This window comes from Ruditapes philippinarum, unplaced genomic scaffold (assembly GCF_026571515.1).
Source record: "Ruditapes philippinarum isolate M1 unplaced genomic scaffold, ASM2657151v2 ctg1181_1_1_1_1, whole genome shotgun sequence".
Lineage (NCBI taxonomy): Eukaryota > Metazoa > Mollusca > Bivalvia > Venerida > Veneridae > Ruditapes > Ruditapes philippinarum.
Window position 1 is genome coordinate 87,432 of NW_026866847.1, and position 20,410 is coordinate 107,841.

The 20,410-nt window shown below is 32.8% G+C and overlaps 1 protein-coding gene across 2 annotated transcripts in view; it reads right to left on the minus strand.

Annotated features, from left to right (window-relative positions):
- The window catches only part of LOC132733993 (MATH and LRR domain-containing protein PFE0570w-like), a 75,503-nt gene that overhangs the window by 31,252 nt on the left and 23,841 nt on the right, over positions 1–20,410 (minus strand). Inside the window, exon 4 of one of the 2 annotated variants that reach the window (XM_060720694.1) lies at positions 10,484–12,536. The exons of the other annotated variant lie outside the window; for it this stretch is intronic. Within the exon in view, the coding sequence (XP_060576677.1) occupies positions 10,605–12,536 (1,932 nt within the window). The 3' untranslated portion in view covers positions 10,484–10,604. Of the gene's footprint in view, positions 1–10,483; positions 12,537–20,410 lie in introns of those variants that run through there. 2 annotated transcript variants of the gene reach the window in all.

Genomic DNA, 20,410 nt, shown 5'->3' on the forward strand with positions numbered 1-20,410 from the left:
GTAAAATGAACCAGGACTTATTCCTTTTCATGTTATCGTATAAAAAAGGTCTACAGGCCGTAGTACGTACAAACTGACCAATTCGATCACAAACTTGTCCCAACAAAGAGCTATAGTCCGAATTAATGTCTGATGGGCCTTGGAAGGTGACTTTCTAATATGATCCTACAGACAAGTTCAATGTGAATATCTTCAGTATTTTCAAAGATTAATGTTGCATGTAAGAAGTAAGTTGTTAAGTTTAAAAAATTCATAATATATATAGTGTATTCTGATGGGTTAATTATCTCGTGGCCACGACTTAGCTATCTCGTGGCCACGACTTAGTAACTCGTGGCCACGACATAGTATCTCGTGGCCACGAGTTAGCTATCTCGTTCCCACGACTTAGTAACTCGTGGCCACGACATAGTATCTCGTGGCCACGAGTTAGCTATCTCGTGGCCACGACTTAATAACTCGTGGCCACGACATAGTAACTCGTGGCCACGACTTAGCTATCTCGTTCCCACGACTTAGTAAATCGTGGCCACGACATAGTATCTCGTGGCCACGAGATAAATAAAAACACACACATGTCACCTTTGTGCCACCGTACTTAATCATAAAAAGTTGTTTGTATAAATATTATAGAAGTTAAATAGACTTTTTGTTGTTCAATTTGGGTTAATGATAATGCTATTAAAGAATATAATTTACCCCCCCCCCCCAACTTCCAATGTTTTGCAATACAGCTTTTTAGTCACATATTAATTATTACTTGAAATCTTCTTCGAAAATTACATCAATATAAATTTCCATCTCAATTTCCTCTAGATCACCTTCTTCATTTTAATCATCTTCTAACACTTCACTAGCATTTTTATTAGCTATGAGTTCAATTAATCCTGGTGGTAGTATATTTTCCTCTGTTCAGGTACAATGTATATATGAGACCTCCGGTTGTACCAGTATTCCGACCATATCTATCAGGACTTGGAATAGTTGGTATTGACAAAAGGCATCTCACCACACAAATATTTGGTAATTTGATCTAAAAATATGCGTCTTTAATGTGGAAAGATATGGTGGTATTGAACGCAAGTCAATAACATAGGTAATTGTAAGTATGTCTGCATTTGGTCTAAAATTTTGTCTGAAAATGTGCACGCGCAACTTATTTATGTCACTTTATTTGTCTTTCCTTTATAAAATGCAAACAAACTGTTCTAGAATTTTGAAATCTTCTTCTTGAATATCAACACTCTTGCCCATTCTCTTGAAGACTGGTTATAAGTATATTTTCAGGATATATATATAAAAAATGTTTACGGCTTTAATTTTCCCCCTCATAAAAAGGGCTCGTGGTATCACATCCGGTGAAACTATGTAGCCCAATCAATGCTTTGCAAAGATCTTCTCCTTGTCTATCAATGATTTTATTTACTTTCAATAGTCTTCTATTATTATTATTAGCCACACCAGTGTCAAATAGTATTAATCTGATGATAGACTGTGCTTACGTTAGAAGTAATATCATAACATTAGTATCAGGATATCGTACAATTATTGCTTTGTCATCATTTTCAGCCGCATGTAACATATGTAGCATAATTCTGGTATCGGCTTCCTCCTGAGACATATGTAGATCTGGAATCCGTATTACTTTTCTACTTTTCCATCTTTACTTTGGAGGCATACACATGTCTTTTCACAAGCACAAGATTCTCCTTCCGTCCAATTTCCCTGCATATTTATCTTTAGACAATTCCTCTAATACCAATCTTATGTTTTTGTTACCTGGTCTGTGTTCATTGTATAATCGCCTTCGAGATCATGCATTAGTTTTGCCTTGGCAGTCTTTGTTGGTAAGTTATCTGCTGTAGCTAGAGACCAAGGCACTGGTCCAAGTGGGTACATAAGGGGCTTTTCAAGGATAATGTCATTTTCTTCTGATAACATGATAAGCTGACCGAAGACATTGCCAGCGGCCTTAACTTCAACAAGATTGTTCTGAGTTTATGTCTCTTTCTTAACTTTCTTTGTATCGGCAAAGGTTTTTCAGTTTTGCTTCTTCAGTGGAGCATAAAAACTAACAGTTTTAAACAGACGTTCTCGGGCGAGCATTTTGTGTGCTTCAAGTCCATTTCGGTATAGGCATCAGACAGACTCTTTTCGATCTCCTCTGGTGCAGGATCCCCTAAACTTAAACAAATAAACACATCCCAATTATCTGTTGCAAATGGATTCATAAAGTTAGTTATTGATTCTTTGAGTTTCGTGACATTTTTTTTCAAATGCAGCTATATTTGCTGGTTGTGTATCAATGTGTGTGGAAGAATCCGCCGATATGCCTGTCATGAGGAATGTAGCCTCAACATAGCTCAGGCTTTTGAGTGTTGTGTTTGACTCCATCTGTAGTAGGCAGCAAAGTTTCTGTTGAATCCTATTATGCCTCAACGAGACTTTGCACATCTGTTTATTATTTGCTCAATACTTATATTAACAGCATTACAGAGCCAGGCACATTAGATCTGCTTGCACTGAAACCGTTATTTTGAAAAAGCTTTCTTGATCCAGTGTGTTGAATCAATTTATCACCATAAGAACATATACAAATAGATATTTTGCATAGTTTTGATGATCATATGCAAAGAATAATTGTAGCATATTTTATAATGTTGATATGTATAGGTCAAGATCATTTTCCTTCATTGCTCTCATAAAACGAAGAAGCAGCCAAATCTTAACAATAAATCTCTTCAAATCTGTGCTGTCTTCCCTAAGTGACCTTTTCCTACGTCTTCCTTGAACTCTTGATAGCTCTTGTAAAGTACAATGAAAGAATCATTAGCTAACACATCTTCAAGGTGTTCACGTCTTTGATTCTCAGCTAGCACATTTAACGCTTGGTTAATATCTTCCAATGCACTAGATTTCTGGATTTGGATAACTAGTGCTACAAAATTTTCAAAAAGCAATCTTTCGAGAGCTTATACTGTAAACACATTAACACATTCACTCTTCTCTATCAGGATTTCTCAGAAACCACTTCCACAAAGCCGTTTGCCAATCGCCCCTAGGTATTAATCTAGCAAACGAAAAGCCCCTAAATGTATGATAGTATCAATGTACTTAGTCGGATTTTCCATACTGTAGAATATGCCCTCTAGCAACAGCCAAATCAAAGGTCACAAATGTGTATTGTTGGTTTACAGCTCTTGAAACACTTGAAATTTCTAGAATTTTCTTAACAGTTGCATTTTTTGTACTTTGGGCAATTAAAGTACATTGGTAGACATGTACTCTTCTGTAGAGGATGTTTGATCATGCAACTCAGAGGTTAGAGAGATCCAGCCAGTCCAACTTGGAACAATCTGATTGTCATGTACACATGAACCAGAGAAAGTCAGATGAAACAGCAAAACCCGAAACATTCCCTTTGTCGAAACTTATAAGTATTGATAAATGGTTCTTATTTCCCAGTAATTAAGCATTCAGCCAATTCTTCAGGATTGTATTTAACAGTGCATGCCTTAGTCGCCTGTATATTTGATATATTAGTGGATTTTTGTTCTCTTTTAGTGTCATCATCATCATCTTACGGCTGTTCTCTTTCTTGAAAAACAATTCTGTGTGCAGTATGGGTTGTTATTTAGATGGATTAGATGGAAATGGTCCCAGCACAAATGTGTTATCAAATTGCTTTTACAGATATTGCATCAGGGAGAACAATGTCCCGATCAAGAGTACTGTTACACAGTTTCCAACTCCAAAATCTGAGAGGAGTATAACTGACAATGTCCGAAATGATTCATTCGTGTCTTATGCTGTCATATGCTGTGTTGCATTTCAATAAAGATTTATTCAACAAAATCACTCTAAAACAATTGATTGTAAAGGAAAAGCATACTATTACTAAAGCATACTGTTATCTGCTTTTTTCTAATGGCGCAATGAAAATAGGGGAAGTAACTTCATAATGTTTTTTAAAGGGGAGTAACAATGATAATGAAATGTAATACAGTAATCTCAATTATTATTCTAATAATAATAAAAAACTACCCACAAAAGGCTAAGTCATTTAAAATAAAATAAGAGTAAAGAACAGTTTCCTTTGGTGGAACTCAACGAGCAGCCTCTGTCAAATAGTCATTGTGGTGCGGGCAAGCTCTACAATTCATTATAGTCATATGGATATACAGAAACAGAACTGAACGGAGAATTCAACTACCAACTTTTCAAATTGTTTTTCATATAAGTGAGAGTATATTAAGTTTCTAGAGAGGACAAAAAGTCAATATTCGCATGAAATTCAATTAAAAGTATCTTATCGAACTTTAAAGGCAGCTCAAATCGACTCCAAATATTTATGGTTCATATCTCTCTAAAATTGAAATAATATTCAAGAGCACAACATTTAAAATTCTACCTAGAATAGAGTTAGTTTCACTAAGCATATCATATATAATTAATAATTACATCAAACTACGTATAAATGGGTTTAAACACAATAAATATTGTTATGAATTGTTTATCTGTTTTTATTTTAAAATGGCGGACACCATTAATTATGTTATTTTTATGTTAAAACTTAAAACTTTTTGTATAAAACATAAAACATTTATTTACAGCTCAAAATGATGTTTAGATCACAAATTTACTATGTCATAGAGAAGATATCTGAAGAAATCTTATAAAACTTATATAGAAAAATATGATTCAAGGGGAGATAATCAACTTGTTCTATTGGATTCATGGTAAACGTTTCAGCTAAACAACAAGTGCCAATCGATAGCACATACCCTAAGCTTCAATACTATATAGGTGTACAAAAATACCCAGGGGGGGGGGTAAGGGGGGGGTTATGCTAGCCCAGCGTCTATTTACAAAGATTGTTCATATTCTGGTCCTAGAGTAAAGGGAGGGTGGGGGTATTCTTTATCTATAAAACAAAAACCAAAGAAAAATTTCTCTGAAAGCATGAGCTTAGATATTTGGCTGGTGGACCTTGTCAAGATTGTTTAAATTAAAGCATTGGGGTCAAAATTGGCCCTGCCCAAGGGGACTGTAAAATCAGTTGATTTACTTTTGAAAATACAGCTTAAAAAGTTTGACCATATGCACAGTTTCATTCTGATATCAGATGACCTAACTATTGACCTGGTGACCTACTTTCTTGTTCGTTTTGTTTGTTTTTATATACAGCTAAAAAATATTGAGCCATGTGCACAGTTTTAGATGTAAAATTTGAGAAAAAAATATGTCCCCAACACTCAATCGTAACAGTTATTCAAAGTCAAAATGCAATAATTGTAGCAGGAATAGTAATATTTCTATACTAGCATTAATTAATAGTGTTCAATTCTCTTGAATGATGTCATAATGACTATTTCTAATATGACAATGTTAATATCGTTATATTGTACATTTTTACTAAACTGGTATACTAAGAAAAATACAACAATTTTTCAAACTTGGTTTAAACATATTTTATTCTTTCTCACATAAGCATATTTACATACATGATATTTACAATCAAAACAAGAAAAGGATTAGACTGGAAGCAACCTAATGCTAATTGAAGTCTTTTCCCAATGTACAATAAATATATGTGCTAAATAAGGCGAAATAAATTGTCGTTTGTTGACTTAGAAGGCTGATGTGTTACAACTTGCATTGAAAATGAATAAATAAATATAAGATATATCAATTATTTAAAGAAAAGCAAAATAAGACTAATAATGATAATAGTTTGATAAGTTCAGATAGAAAGAAGAATGAGATAGAAAAAGAAGGAGAAAAAAAAACAACAGAAAAAATGACCTGTGATTTAACCCTAAATGATAGTTGAAAATTATTGGAGAGTCAAAGCGATCAAACTTGTCTCTGCAATGCTCTAAAATAAAATAAAGCATAATGTTTTCAATTTTGATCATAAATGACTGCTAAATATCTAACCCAAAGCTCTATTACCATTTAAAATTTATTGTTAAATACATTTGTTGAACACATTTTATTATTCTATGCTTAAACTTTAACAACGAGTTATATGCATCCTTTTGTGGAGAGAAGCTTTATGTAATTCAAACACCTGATGGCTTATGCTCATAATATTACATATGCATATATTTTTTACTATTATTAGGAAACCTGAACGTTGTACTCTTCAAATTTGGAGGAATAACAGAATCTATCTATCTCTAAAAACACTGCTTGAGATATATTATTGGCGTCCGCGCCGAAGCGCGACGCCCCTTATGGAGTACGTGAAAGGGTGACAGCAACTTCTCGGACCTTTTCGTCGGTCATAATAGCCGATCATTCCGATTGATATAGGGGTGTTTGATTATCAAAAATGAATTGTCGCGAACAATGAATAGCGAACTGGAGAATTTCGCAATGCAAACATATTCAAATGCATTTATCTTAGTATTATGCGCTAACTTATAGGTTCTACTGAAGGTGGATTGAATTTTTACACTATGTTCCGTTTTATATTTTAATGTTAATTTTTTTTAGTTGTGCAAATTTGGCAAGATGCAACAAATGCAAAAGAATTGGACAGTTTGCACGAGTTTGCCAACATCAAGCAGTCAAGTCAAGTCTATCTAAACAACGGGATCAAGAACGTATGACAACATTTATTAGACGCAAGACAGCAGATAGCACATTACCATTCTACAATGAAAACAATGCTTTCTTTCAAAACAACCAAACAAACAACTCTGTAAGTCATGTTTCAATAGCAGAATTTCAAAAGTTGAAATCTTTAACTCATTCAATAACTAAAACCATTATTGGTTTGGAATCAGAAAATGTGGCCCTCATTTCTAAAAATCAAAAACTAAAAAACTTTAACAAAAACCTGCAAAATAAGGTTTCACTCAAGAAAACAAAACTATGTCATTTTCAAGAAACATTGTTCCAAAAAAAAACAACTCGCTAAAAGAAAAATTAAGGGCTGACTCGTCAAAATTAGAAAACATGGACAAACTTATTTTAAAATATAAAAAATTAAGTAATAATTATGTAAAATTGGGACTTCAATACAAACAAAAAGCTTACAAAGCATTAATAACAAAATCAGTAAAAAATGACCAAATAAATAACCTCAAAAATAAAAACCAAACCTTGACAAATGAAATTACTCAGCTTAAAAACAAAACATAATATCTTTGTCGTAAAAGAGAAAATAGTAATCAGGACCTTTCAACAGCACGCGCGGGTTCCCACACAAGTATAAATCAGGAAGCAAATTTCATCATGGAAAACAGCACGGACAGATGGGGCAGTATAACAAAAGTAAACGTTATTAAAAGTTTATTGTTTACAATAAAACAGTAACATACATGTATAATATATTATAAGTGGATGGTACTTATGCTTTTCAGCAAAATCGGTGCTTTATGTTCACAATATATTTCTGTAACTAAATATCTTACGTAAACAGTATTCTAATTTAATAATATTTATTTTTGTTATATACACATTTATGCTTCATTTCACAGAAGTGAAATAATCTTAAAGGAGGGAGAAGTGTTGTGCAGCAGAAAAATGATAAAATTCTTTTTAAAAAATAATAAATGAATAAATATGCATGATGATTTTTTTTTAAACACAAATATTTATAAATATAATCATTTTCTAAAAGGTCACATTTTCAAAACAATGTGTAAAATTTCAAATATGTTAAGTTACAAATATTATATGTTTTAATAACAGATGTCAAATTAATAATTATGTAACCAAAAAATTAAATATGGCTTTTCCTCTTTGTCCAATCAACTGTGCTAAAAGTTTTATTATATTTAGGTGATAATGTCAATTTAGCCGTCTGTACTTAATAAGTTGTTAAACCTTATTACTGATAAAAAGTCCAGGTGATGATTGTTGTTATAAATAATATGTTGCTATGTTACCTTATTTTGTAGTAAAACCTAATTGGTCATTTTGTTATTTAAGACACAAAAATGTTAAAATTCTATTGGTCAGTTTAAAACGAAATCCTATTTAGAAATATTGTAAAGATACATGTAAAAAATTTAGATAGTTAAATTTTGAATTTCCAAGTAATAACATTGTGGCTTTCCACTAGAAATATTTGTAATTGTTTTTCAATATCTATTTGTTAACATAAGGATAACCTGTGTATATGTTATATATGCTAAATTGAGAGGTTGGGAAAGACCTGGATTCTCCACCAAGAATTATGCGCTAACTTATAGGTTCTACTCAAGGTGGATTGAATTTTAACACAATGTTCCGTTTTATATTTTAATGTTAATTTTTTTAGTGGAATACCACAAATAATATATAACATATAACATCGACAAATAAATGCTGCTGTACCTGATGTGCCTGATTTGCTCCTGTAATTTTTTTTTCAGAACGTCACATTTTTAGCTCACCTGTCACAAAGTGACATGGTGAGCTTTTGTGATCGCTTTTCGTCAGGCGTCCGTCCGTCGTCCGATCGTAAACTTTTACACTAAACGACATCTCTTTATAAACCGCTCAGCCAATTTCATCCAAACTTCACAGGAATGTTCCATTGGTAGTCAACTTTAAAAATTGTTCAAAGAATTTAATTCCAAGCAGAACTCTGGTTGCCATGGCAACCGAAAGAAAAAAATTAAAATATTTCTTATAGAAAACTGTAAGAGCTAGAGCTTAAATATTTGGCATGAAACATCATCTGGCCAAGTGTCTACCAAGTTTGTTCAAATAAATGCCCTGGGGTCAAAATTGGCCCCGCCCGGGGGGTCATTGATTTTCCTTATTTGTATATAGTAAAAACTTAAAAAATCTTCTTTAAAAAAGTCCAAATAGCTAGAGCTTAGCTATTAAACATGAAACATCTTCTAGTGCGTGTCTACCAAGTATGTTCAAATAAAAGCCCTGATGTCAAAATTGGCCCCGCCCCAGGTGGTCATTTTTTCCCCCTTTATGTATATAGTAAAAACTTAAAAAATCTTCTTTTAAAAAACCTTTAGATCTAGAGCTAAGATATTTAGCATGAAACATCTGCTAAATTAGGGCCCTGGGGTTAAAACTGGCCCTGCCCTAGGGATCATTGATTTTCCTTTTATGTATATAGTAAAAACTTAAAAAATATTCTGCATGAATTATCTTCGAGTGCGTATCTACCAAGTTTGTTCAAATAAAAGCCCTGGGGACAAAATTGGGGGTGGGGGTCATTGTTTTCCCCTATATGTGTATAGTAAAAACTTAAAGAATCTTTTTAGAGCTAGAGCTAAGATATTTATCATGAGACATCTTCAAATGGGTGTCTACCAAGTTTGTTCAAATAAAAGCCCCTGGGTTAAAATTGGCCTCGCCCCGGGGCCTATATACAGGTGCGCGATTTCAGGGCCATCATGGCCCTCTTGTTTAATAAATATGTCACATGTCTAAATATGGATCGTAAAGAGTTATCTTACTGCATATTTACGCACACTTTCAGTCCTCCTCTGTTCAATAGGGAAACATGTTGGTTGTGTTAGAATTAAAGACCTAGGCTTTGACCTAGTAACCTACTACCTTTGTTGGATTTTTAGTGAGTTCGGCTATGAAATTTGGATCATGTGCAGTTTTTTGGTGAGAAGATGAAGTCTGGTGTTGTACCTGACCTAAAAAGCTGATTTGATGCTTCCCGAATAGGTTTTGAACACAGAAAAGTACACCTCTTGTAGTTTCAGAGTTATGTTCCGGACAAAGTTTCTTGTTGATACCTCTTGTTTACCTCTTATAGTTTCAAAGCTATGTCCCGGACAAAGTTCAAAATAAAAAAAAGAACATCGACAATAATTCCAAAATTAGGGAATGCAGATTTATGGTTCATTTGCACTGTACTTCTACCTAATGAGATCTATCTACCTACAAAAGTTCATGTTGATATCTCTTATAGTTTTAGAGTTATGTCCCGGACAATGTTCAAAGTGTAAAAATGAACAAATGGTGATAACTCTAAAATTAGGCAAGGCAGAGTTAGGGTTCTTTTGCATTGCAAATCTACATGTATTTAATGAGATCTACTTACCTACAATTTTTTTGGTTTCAGAGTTAAACAAGGGTTTTCATGTCATGCTCCGGACAAGATGTTTCTAAAAGGGGAGATAATTCAAAAACGGGACAAAATAGAGTTATGGTTTTTTGGCACTGCACTCCGCCCCAATGCCATCTACCACTGTTCGCAGTGTCCAAGGTTTTTCAAGTTATGCTCTGGACAGGCAAATAAGGTGGCAACTATTTGCTCTTCCTTCGGTACGAATAAAAATTGACCTGGTGACCTACGTTTTTGTTATTTGATGTACAGCTATGAATTAGCGCCATGTAATAGTAAAAACAAAAGTGTATTTTGCATGAAGTATGGTCTAGATACAAACATCGTTCAAATTCTTGTAATAACCAATAGCTTTAGCTGATTTTACACAAATAACAGTTAACTTTGAGGCAAATGGCCCCATTGTTTAACACCTCATAAAAAAGTATAAGACATATATAAAAATACAATTTATTGCATTAATCTGACTATCACAAAATTGTGCTGTAAAAAAAGTTATGATTCTTAAATAAAAGGGAAGGTTTTTAATAATTTCTTCTTTTTTCTTTAATAATTCCCCTTATTTACTTTCCTTTAATAAAAATTGCTGTAATATATTATCATAACTTTCAAAATGCCTATGTGCTTGTTTTTTTCCGTGATGATTATGCACATTGGTGTTGTGTGGTTTATTCTTTGTACCATTATGAATGTTTGATCTCTTCTTTGCAGCTATCCCTTTATGAATGTTTGATCCTTTCCTTGCTGTTATTCCTTTATGAATGTTTGGTCCCTTCTTTGCAGCTATCCCTTTATGAATGTTTGATCCTTTCTTTGCAGTTAATCCTTTTTGAATGTTTTGTCCCTTCTTTCCAGTTATTCCTTTATGAATGTTTGGTCCTTTTTTCAATATTATTTTTTTATGACCGTTTGGTCCCATTTTTGCATTTATTCTATCACGAATCTTCAGTCCCTTCCTTGCAGATATTCCTTTGTGAATGTTTTGTCCCTTCTTTACAATTTTTCCTTTGTTAATGTTTTGTCCTTTTTTTACAAATTTTTCTTTATGACTGTTTTGTTTCTTCTTTAAATGTATAGCATTTAACTTATTTAGGATGGAATGGTTTTTATGAAATTTTGAACTTTTGATCTTTTTATTCTTCATATGTTTCCTTTTTTTAAGCTTTAACTTTTTTAATGATTTGGCAAGCTTGGAAAAGTTCTGCCCTTTATCCTGGGGACTTGGGGATAATGCTGTAATTGTCGTAATTTTGCTAGGTGTTGTCACATTTCCTGACACTGATAGAATGTTGGGTGGTTTTGTTACATTAATTTGCTGTATTGTTGTCTCTTTTGGTGATTGATTCGTTATTGAGTTTTTTTGTCGAACACTTTTATTTCCATGAGCAGCATTAGCTTTTTGTTGTTTCTTACGTTTTTGTTCAACACTTTTATTTCCATGAGCAGCATTAGCTTTCTGTTTCTTATGTATGTGTCCATCTTTATTATTTCCCTGAGCAGCATTAGCTTTGCTTTGTTTTTGATGCTTATGTCCATGAGCAACAAGGTAATTTTTTTTTAGATTATGTCCTTTTTTATTGGTATCATTTGAATTAGTTCTCCCATGATTAGATTTATTATTATTTGTTTTATCATTTGTTTTCTTATCAACTTTATTTTTATATAAATTTTTAAGGTTGTTCTTCAAGGATGTAGCTTTTATATGTTTTGCTGGTCCTTTAGAACGAATAATTTTCACTTCACTAGAAACCTTTGGGGAACCTTTTGGCAATAAAATATGGTTAGGTCGAAAGGTTTCTAGATTGCCTGGACTCTTTTGGTACAATGATGAGTTTCTTAGGTAGTCAAGAATACTGCCTGAATTTGTTAAATCTAATTTTTTTATTTTACTTAATTCTTCAATTTGAGCATCTCTTCTTGTAATCATACCGACCATCTGATTAAGAACCTCCATCATGTTTTCTAGTGATACACTGACAGTTGTCCCAAGTTTTTTCTGCGATGAGATTAGATTTGTGACATTGTATCTGATATCATTGATATTGCCTGACAGCTTGGTCTGCATTTCTGATATCCTATCGCTGTTTGATCGTATATCAGCCCTCTCTTCATTTGTATTATCTACAGCTTGGTTACCAAGTTTTCTTACTTCTGCTGTTAGTACACGGCCAAGTTTAAGGAGATTTTTTCGCTGGGACCACAGTAATCTCAATACTTCTGAGTTTTCACTTGGTGCCACCTTGCCCTTCCTGTTTTTAAATGACTGCGGTAGTTTTTTTGAATTGGTAGTGGCAGTGTTCTTGTTTGTTACCATATTAGTTTTGGGCTTTTTTGCTTTATGATGGTTCTGTCTTTTATGCCGCTTAGATTTTCGTTGTTGTCTTCTTCTTCCCACATTTTCAGAGACATATCTGCTTCTATATGACCTTGGTCTGCGAATCAGATTCTTACTATGTCTGGAAATACTAATGTGGGGGCTACCTTTTGTTATCTAAAAAAAAAGATTTTACAATACTATTTATCACTGAGTATACTATTGCATGATTCATTGTACTTACTGTTAGATCAGCATGCATCTAGATTGATGCAATTTTTCTTAAAAATATTTCAAATGTATTTTAAAGTAAAATACTGTCAAGTGAACAAAGAAAGTAATTTACATATTGCTAAATCTACAAAAATTACCAAAAATAGATCAGAACATGCAAAAGAGAAAGCCCTTAGGTACTGTGTTCAAAACTCATATAGAAATTTGGTGATAAGTAATAAGTCATTGCATATAACATGTAAATTATTTCTTGAAATGAATTGTTAATATTTTTACTTATCTTAAATGATAATACTGGTCACTATGTGAGGAAACAATAAAATAGACGGGAGTGAAGAGTCAATATAAAATATTGAGTTAAAACTTAATTGCAACAACTATTTTGTGTTTGCTTGGGTGAGACTGTTAGGGAAATTACTGAATGAGTTTTCACTTTTGGGCACTGGGTACCAGCTAACAGCGATAACACTAATAAAGAAACTAGAAAATCTAAATTAATACTAGATCTACTCTGGTATTGTTTATGTGCTGCGAAAAATATAATAAAAAAGTCTCAGCTCCAGAGATTCAAATGATCAACTGCTTGCACACAAGGCGAGCATTCACACCACTTGGTAATCTGAATTATATAGTGCAAATTTTCTGTATATTGAAACTAAACTATAATATTGTCAATAAAATAGTTTATCACATTATATACAGTATAGCCATTTACACCGTAGGGAACGTGTTACAGTATCGCGTTTTTCGGTTACAGTATAGAATTTTCAAGATGGAGGATTATTTATGGGAAGAGAGGTAGGTGATTTTTATTCAGGTTCATACTACTATTAGTTTAGTTTCTAAAAGATGTTTTTGTGCTTTGCTTGTAAGGAACAGAATCCGGTATCTAGTCATATATTTCTTCAGACCCTGCACCGCGGATTTATCTCTATATTGTCTCATAAATGTGCAGATTTGACGGTTTAAAAATTTGAATCGAGAGACCATCGCATTTTTCTCCCATTCCGACATTATTTAAGCATGCCTTGATGAAGTAAATCTACAAAACGTTAGTCCTTTGTGTTAAGAAACGTTTATAAAAGTAAATGACCAGTTGAACCTATTTTCCTGTTGGTAAAATGCGTTTGAAAAAATAAACAATGTTACAGTATAGAGCGAGGTTAATTTTTAGGGTTACAGCATAGACCTAGCGGCTTTGATCCAATTTGGTTACAGTTTATACTCGGATTTCGGTTACAGTTTAGATACTTGCCAAATATCAAACAAAGTTCGTGTATCGATTATTTTTATGAAATAACTCATACCTTTCTATTTAATACATTCTTGAAAGGTTGTATTACTTTTTTTCTTCAGCAGAAAAGTTATAGTTTGCTATTTTTCTTACTTTAAGTTTCAGATTGAGACTTTTTGCAGAATAAGTAATGTCCTAAGTAAGGACTGTTTTCACGACAACAACAGTAACTTTTATCGAATTGTATTGAGAGAAGAAAGCTTATTGCTTGATTTCATTACACATTATAATAATGCCTATAAGTAATAAAATAGAGAAAAAAGAATCCTTAACAGAAGTCCTACACGGAAAACATGAAAATGTTGCAGGCTCAGTTTGATTAAACCTGTTCATGGACGGTAGTGGTAACTGCAAGCTACCGTCCACGCCTCCTAGCACCGGCTTCAGCAGAATTCACATTAAACATGAACTGGTACACTTTAGATTTTTTAACATCTGTGGATGTGTTCACATGGCGGTTATCATGGAACCTTCAATGTGACACGTTATTGCCATTCTATGAAAAGCGGCATATTACCCCCAGGTTAAAAATTGCGTGTGCCCTAAACGAGAATACAATGAGTGAAACTAAATAAAATGAAATTTTGAGAGGGTATCGGAGGTTATGAAGCCTGCATACTATAGATAAGCTGTCAAAAGACACAATAAACAAGCAGGCAATACCCTAAGAATGATTAAACAGTATTTAAGTGAGCAATACTGCAACCTTAAATCTTATTTTAAGTTGGAATTTCCATCTATCATAATGTATTTTGTAAGTATTTAAAAGGGTTTGTTACGTTTGGCTTTCTTGGAATTTACGTTTCAACGACATTGAGGTCATGTAAAAACTTTCTGCTTTAGTGTAAAGAAAGAACCCAGATACCCTTTGTGAAACATTTCAGACACGAGCGGGCACCTGACTAGAACAACCGACCTTCTGTAAATTAGCTTGATAGATTCCTCATATACAAAGAATCCAAAGTCATGATTGGATTTCAACTACAGCAGTAAATGAAAGATGATTTGAAGTCGACGGCCTTATCCCGACTCTGCCACTATTATGTACCTCCATCAGGCTCACTAGAGAAGATATTGTAATTGTCTGACCTTAAAACTTTCAATATTATTTTCTTTTTCAGAAACATGAAAACTGCTATACAGGATGTCTGAAATAAAATAAAAACGACTTTTAATTTAATAATGACAAAATAATCGTAACTCAACAAAGAAGCATTCGAAATGACGTCATGATCATGATTTAATTTGAATGCTTTTGATTTGAGATGAGAAGGGTCTTTAAACATTGCCTTTTTCAAAATCTATGTTTTGGGGTTTCGTATCCCCGATTGCAACCGAAACCATTTGAACAACTTAATTGGTAGAAAGTCATGTAAATTTCATCACATTTAGTCAAGTAATTACTCAGCGGATGAGATTGCACACACATGTGTACGACAGACGGACGAATAGCCATCGGGCCAATAAGCTCACAGAGATTTAAAAGTCTATATAACATTCATACATTTAACTAGTATATAGATCTATAGTCTAAACTGTAACCGAAATCTGGGTATAAACTGTAACAAAATTGGATAAAAATCGCTAGGTATATGCAGTAACCCTGCACAAATCACCTCGCTCTATACTGTAACATTGTTTATTTTTTTCAAACGCATTTAACGAACAGGAAAATAGGTTCAACTGGTCATTTACTTTTATAAACGTTTCCTAACATAAAGGACTAACGTTTTGCAGATTTACTTTTTCTAGGCATACATAAATAAGGTCGAATTTGGAGAAAAATGCGTTGGTCTCTCGATTCAAATTTTCAAACGGTCAAATCTGCATATTTATGAGACAATTTAGCGATAAATCTGCGGTGCAGTGTCTGAGGAAATATATGACTAGATACCGGATTCTGTTCCTTACAAGCAAAACACAAAAACATCTTTTAGAAACTAAACTAGTTGTAGTATGGACCGGAATAAAAATCTCCTACCTGTCCTCCCAACAAATAATCCTCCATCTTGAAAATTCTATACTGTAACCGGAAAAGGCGATACTGTAACACGTTCCCTACGGTGATTTATGACATACCCATAGCGTTAAGAGGCTCTCATAATATATTTTTATTCAACTCCTTCAATAAAATTCATTATTTAATTTTACCCATGAAATATGGTGCTATATCAGTCAAATATATCTCATATTTTTTAAAAATAAATATGAAATATAAATATGAAAGTGGGCGGAGTCGGAACTCATATTTATTTTAAGGGACTTCTTTCGCCATTTTGTTTCAAAAATCTGATAAATACAAAACAACTTTTTGTTGAATTTTGTTTTGAAACCTATCTAGAATGATAGAAAATGGTCTAACTGAGAAAATAAATTCGAACACCAATATCTTTAATACAGTGATCAACGCTGTACAGACGTTTAAAGAGTTGTTTATATGACATCACAATGTAGCGCCAAATATCGCGTGCAAAACAAGACGCAATAATATATTACTGTGCGCTGTACAATTGCAGTTGCGTAGCAAGCAGTGGGGTTTGTAATCATTTTTTTTTTTGATAATGAAATTAAATAAAAAGATTATTCTTTCGTCTTTCGTGAAATATGGTATATATTTTCACTCAACATGTTAAAATGCCACATATTTTCACTTGCCGTCCCTTTCACTCGCCGTCCCGGCTCGTGAAAATATGTGGCATTTTATCATGTTTCGTGAAAATATATTCCATATTACACTCAAACGAAAAAATATCCTCTTAGTATTAAACTTACACTCATTTAATATCCTCTATTTAATAAAAATGATATTACGCTAGTGTTATAAAAACTTTGATGTGTCATCATTTGCATTATAAACAAGCAATTATCATAGTATTGCAAGCAATCCATAAGTCCCCTACTGGTAAGAACCCCAGCAACATTCTGAAGGACCATTGGCCATTCACTTATGTTTCAATTTTTCTCTTTTTTAAGAAAATTGTTGGAAAAGTTTTTAAAAGTGATCACAGGAAACAGTTTTTTATTAACAGACAGACTGAAGGACACTCTAAAGATAATTGTTTAAACATCACCTGTTACCAAAATATAACATTTTAAAAGCAAAATTTTTAAAGAGGAGATAACTCTTGAAATTAAGATCCAAAATGTCATACATGATATGAGTGTAACGGAGAACAATTAGTAATGAAGCTGTTCATAATGAACGTTTATTTTAAAATTGAAGTAAAAGAAAGTTCAAAGAATGAATAAGGAAAATTCAAAGTTTAAGGAGGAGATAATTCCGGAAATAAGGAATCTAGATTTATAAACCTTGTCATATTATTATGATGTTGAAGTTTGAAGTAAATCCTATAAGTAATGAAGAAGTTGGAGTAAAATATACCAATTTCTCGAAAAAATCTAAGTTCAAGGGGGACATAATTCTGGAAATAGTCTTGCTAGAGTATTGAACGTACTCACAAATGATTTGAGTGATAATTAAAAACATTTATTACCCTTCCAGATTTTTTCCGCCTTTTTGATTGGATATTGATCACCCGAAAGAAATTGATATAACCGAGCCAGACGGGTAATATACACACTAAATTTCCCCGTTGGGTACCCAACGTTCTAAACAACATGCGCTGAAGTGATGCGCGTACGGTTCGATTTTACGCGGTGTAAATTCCGATTTACAAGCACTTTTTAACTGTCAAATGATAAATATTTACCAACGTAGAGTAATGATACATATTACCATCAGTATCGAAAACAAATATGACCTTGTGAAAGCTTGATATTAATTACAAAAAAGTGCGTTCAATAGACTACTCCTTTTCTCTTGTTTACATTCGTTAGGTACGGGAAAAATACGTCATGTATTTATGTGACGTCATGTTGTGACGAAGAGGTACCCTAAAGGGAATCTTATTTCGACGTTTCATTTGAAACAGCAATGATTTTTTTAAAAATCGTCTAAACTCGGCAGGGGAAGGGTAATAAAATTATTATTTTGGTTTTGGAGTGATATATGTGGATATATTACCTGCCAAGATAAAATATCACCCTCGCCTAACGGCTCGGGTGATATAAAATCTTAGCAGGTAATATATCCACATATATCACTCCAAAACCAAAATATATAAAATCTTAGCAGGTAATATATCCACATATATCACTCCAAAACCAAAATAACATATAATATATGAAGTTTGAAGACGATACATTAAGAAATAAAGAAGTTATTTAAAAAAAAAACACATTTTTTTGTCATGTAAGTTCAAGGGAGGCAATTCTGATAATTTTTGTGCTAGAGTTAAAACCTTGTCACATATGATACGGTTAATGACCAGAAACTTATGTTTGAAGTTTGAAATAAATACCTTAAGAAATAAAGAACTTGCAGTGAAAAAGCCTAAAAACTAGAATCAGAAATCTTGACCAGGTTGCTAATGTTTGTTAAGTATGACAGCTCTCAATATACTCCCTTTAGTCAAGATTAAACTGATGTGTATAATTTCCATACTACCATCTATCCATATTATAAGTTTCATTAAATTTTTCAGCTTTTTTGACTAATCACAAATATTGTTATATTTGCCATGTTTTAAGCTTATTTGTTGCCATGGCAACCAATTTTTATCAAAATAGGTGAACAGAAAAAGACATGCATAATCTCCATACTGCCATCTACCCATATTTTAAGTTTCATAAAAATATTTTCAGTACTTTTTGCATTATCACTAGATCCAGTTTATGTGTTAAATTTGCCATATTTTCAGTCTATTTGTTGCCATAGCAACCAGAATTTTCAACATAGGAAGAAAAGAAAAAGACGTGCATAATTTCCATACTGCCATCTATCCATATTTCAAGTTTCATAAAAATGTTTTCAGTACTTTTTGCGTTATCACGGGATCCAGTTTTGCGGACAGACGGACTGACGGACGTACTGACAGACGGAAGTTCTAACAGGAGAGTAATAATGTGGCTACTGTATTGTTCTCTCTATTGTTCTTTTTAGCCACACAAAAGAAAATAGCCACATAAAAGGTAAACCTTAAGTCCCCTCCGGTAAACCGGTAGGGGACTAATAAACATAGCATTAAAATGCATGCTTAAATGCTAGCGTCAATGAAAAATGACTGTTTAACTGTAAACCCTTCTTATTTTGAATAATGTATTAAATAGAATATCATATTCATGTAGATTCAAGACTAGATTTATTGAACTTGAATAAAACAATATTATCACATAAACAGCGGCGCAGGAGTATAATAAAGCCATTTAATAATCAAAGTGCTGAAAGCACTGATGGGGGCGCAATATGTTGCATACAAAAATTCGAGATTTGTATAGCAATCTACTTTAGGTGTTCCAAGCTGATATCATTCTTCTTTCAAAGTAGAATAAGTGCCCATTTTGTACACATTATAATAGTATCGCCTCAAAACTCTTGTCAAAATTGAAAATCATGTACCAGGAACATACTAACAAACCCAGGCAAAATGCATAATTGATATCATATATATCATGAATAAACATTTTAAATTATGACATTGGATTTTGTTGGGAAACCATAGTTGTTTAACCAATTTTCATGTAAAGTACTTCCTTATGTGAGTGTATAACACATAAATCAGTGTACTTACTATATTTATTCCAAGAAACGATTATGCAGATAGAAAATAAACAGAAAATTTAACTGTCTGTAAAATATTTCTAAAATAAAACCAGGACTGTAAGAACAAACTTATTTTTTGTAGAAACCTTTCAAGCACAATAGATATCATAATACATGTGAGAATGTAAATTGGAATGGATACATATAATGTAGTTGGCATTGAAAACAAGAGCCACTATCTAGCTTGGGCCATGCTCGGCTTTTTCTTATATTGGAAGTCAAACACATCAGTAGGAGAATATTGTAATATCTATTAGAATACTCCTAGAAAACATAATATAAATGTATAAAGTAAATTTCAAATTTGAATTTGACTGTCAACACATTTAAGTTAAGGTCATAGTTGAATGATATTGTTCTTTTGTCCAAGAATGAATCAAATCATAGACAAAAACAAAGTTATGACAATGTGAGCGAATTTCAATTGTTTAACCTTGGAGGTAATGGTCATTTAAAGGTCAAAGTTATATCAGAAAAATTCAACATGTTGGTTTTGTGTATGTTTGTCCAAGCATGAATCAAATCTGTAAATAATAACAAAGTAATGACAATTCCAGCTAACTCCAAAGATATTTTATATCAAATAAAGGTCAAGGTCATATATGAACTTGAAGGGCTTTTGTCACAAAAACATGTCTCCCAAAACTGTGTATGGTTCTGATCACGCCTTTGAATTTTGGCAGTTTTACATGTGATAGATTTTTTTTTTTTAACTCTGGGGGGCCATTTTGTGCAAAGAAACAGAACATGCCGACAATGTGCACAACTAAGGATGGCACTGTACACTCCTGTTAAGTTTCATTGAAATCTAACCAGCAGTTTAAACATTACTTTTGTACTTTTATATAAGTTAAAGATAGA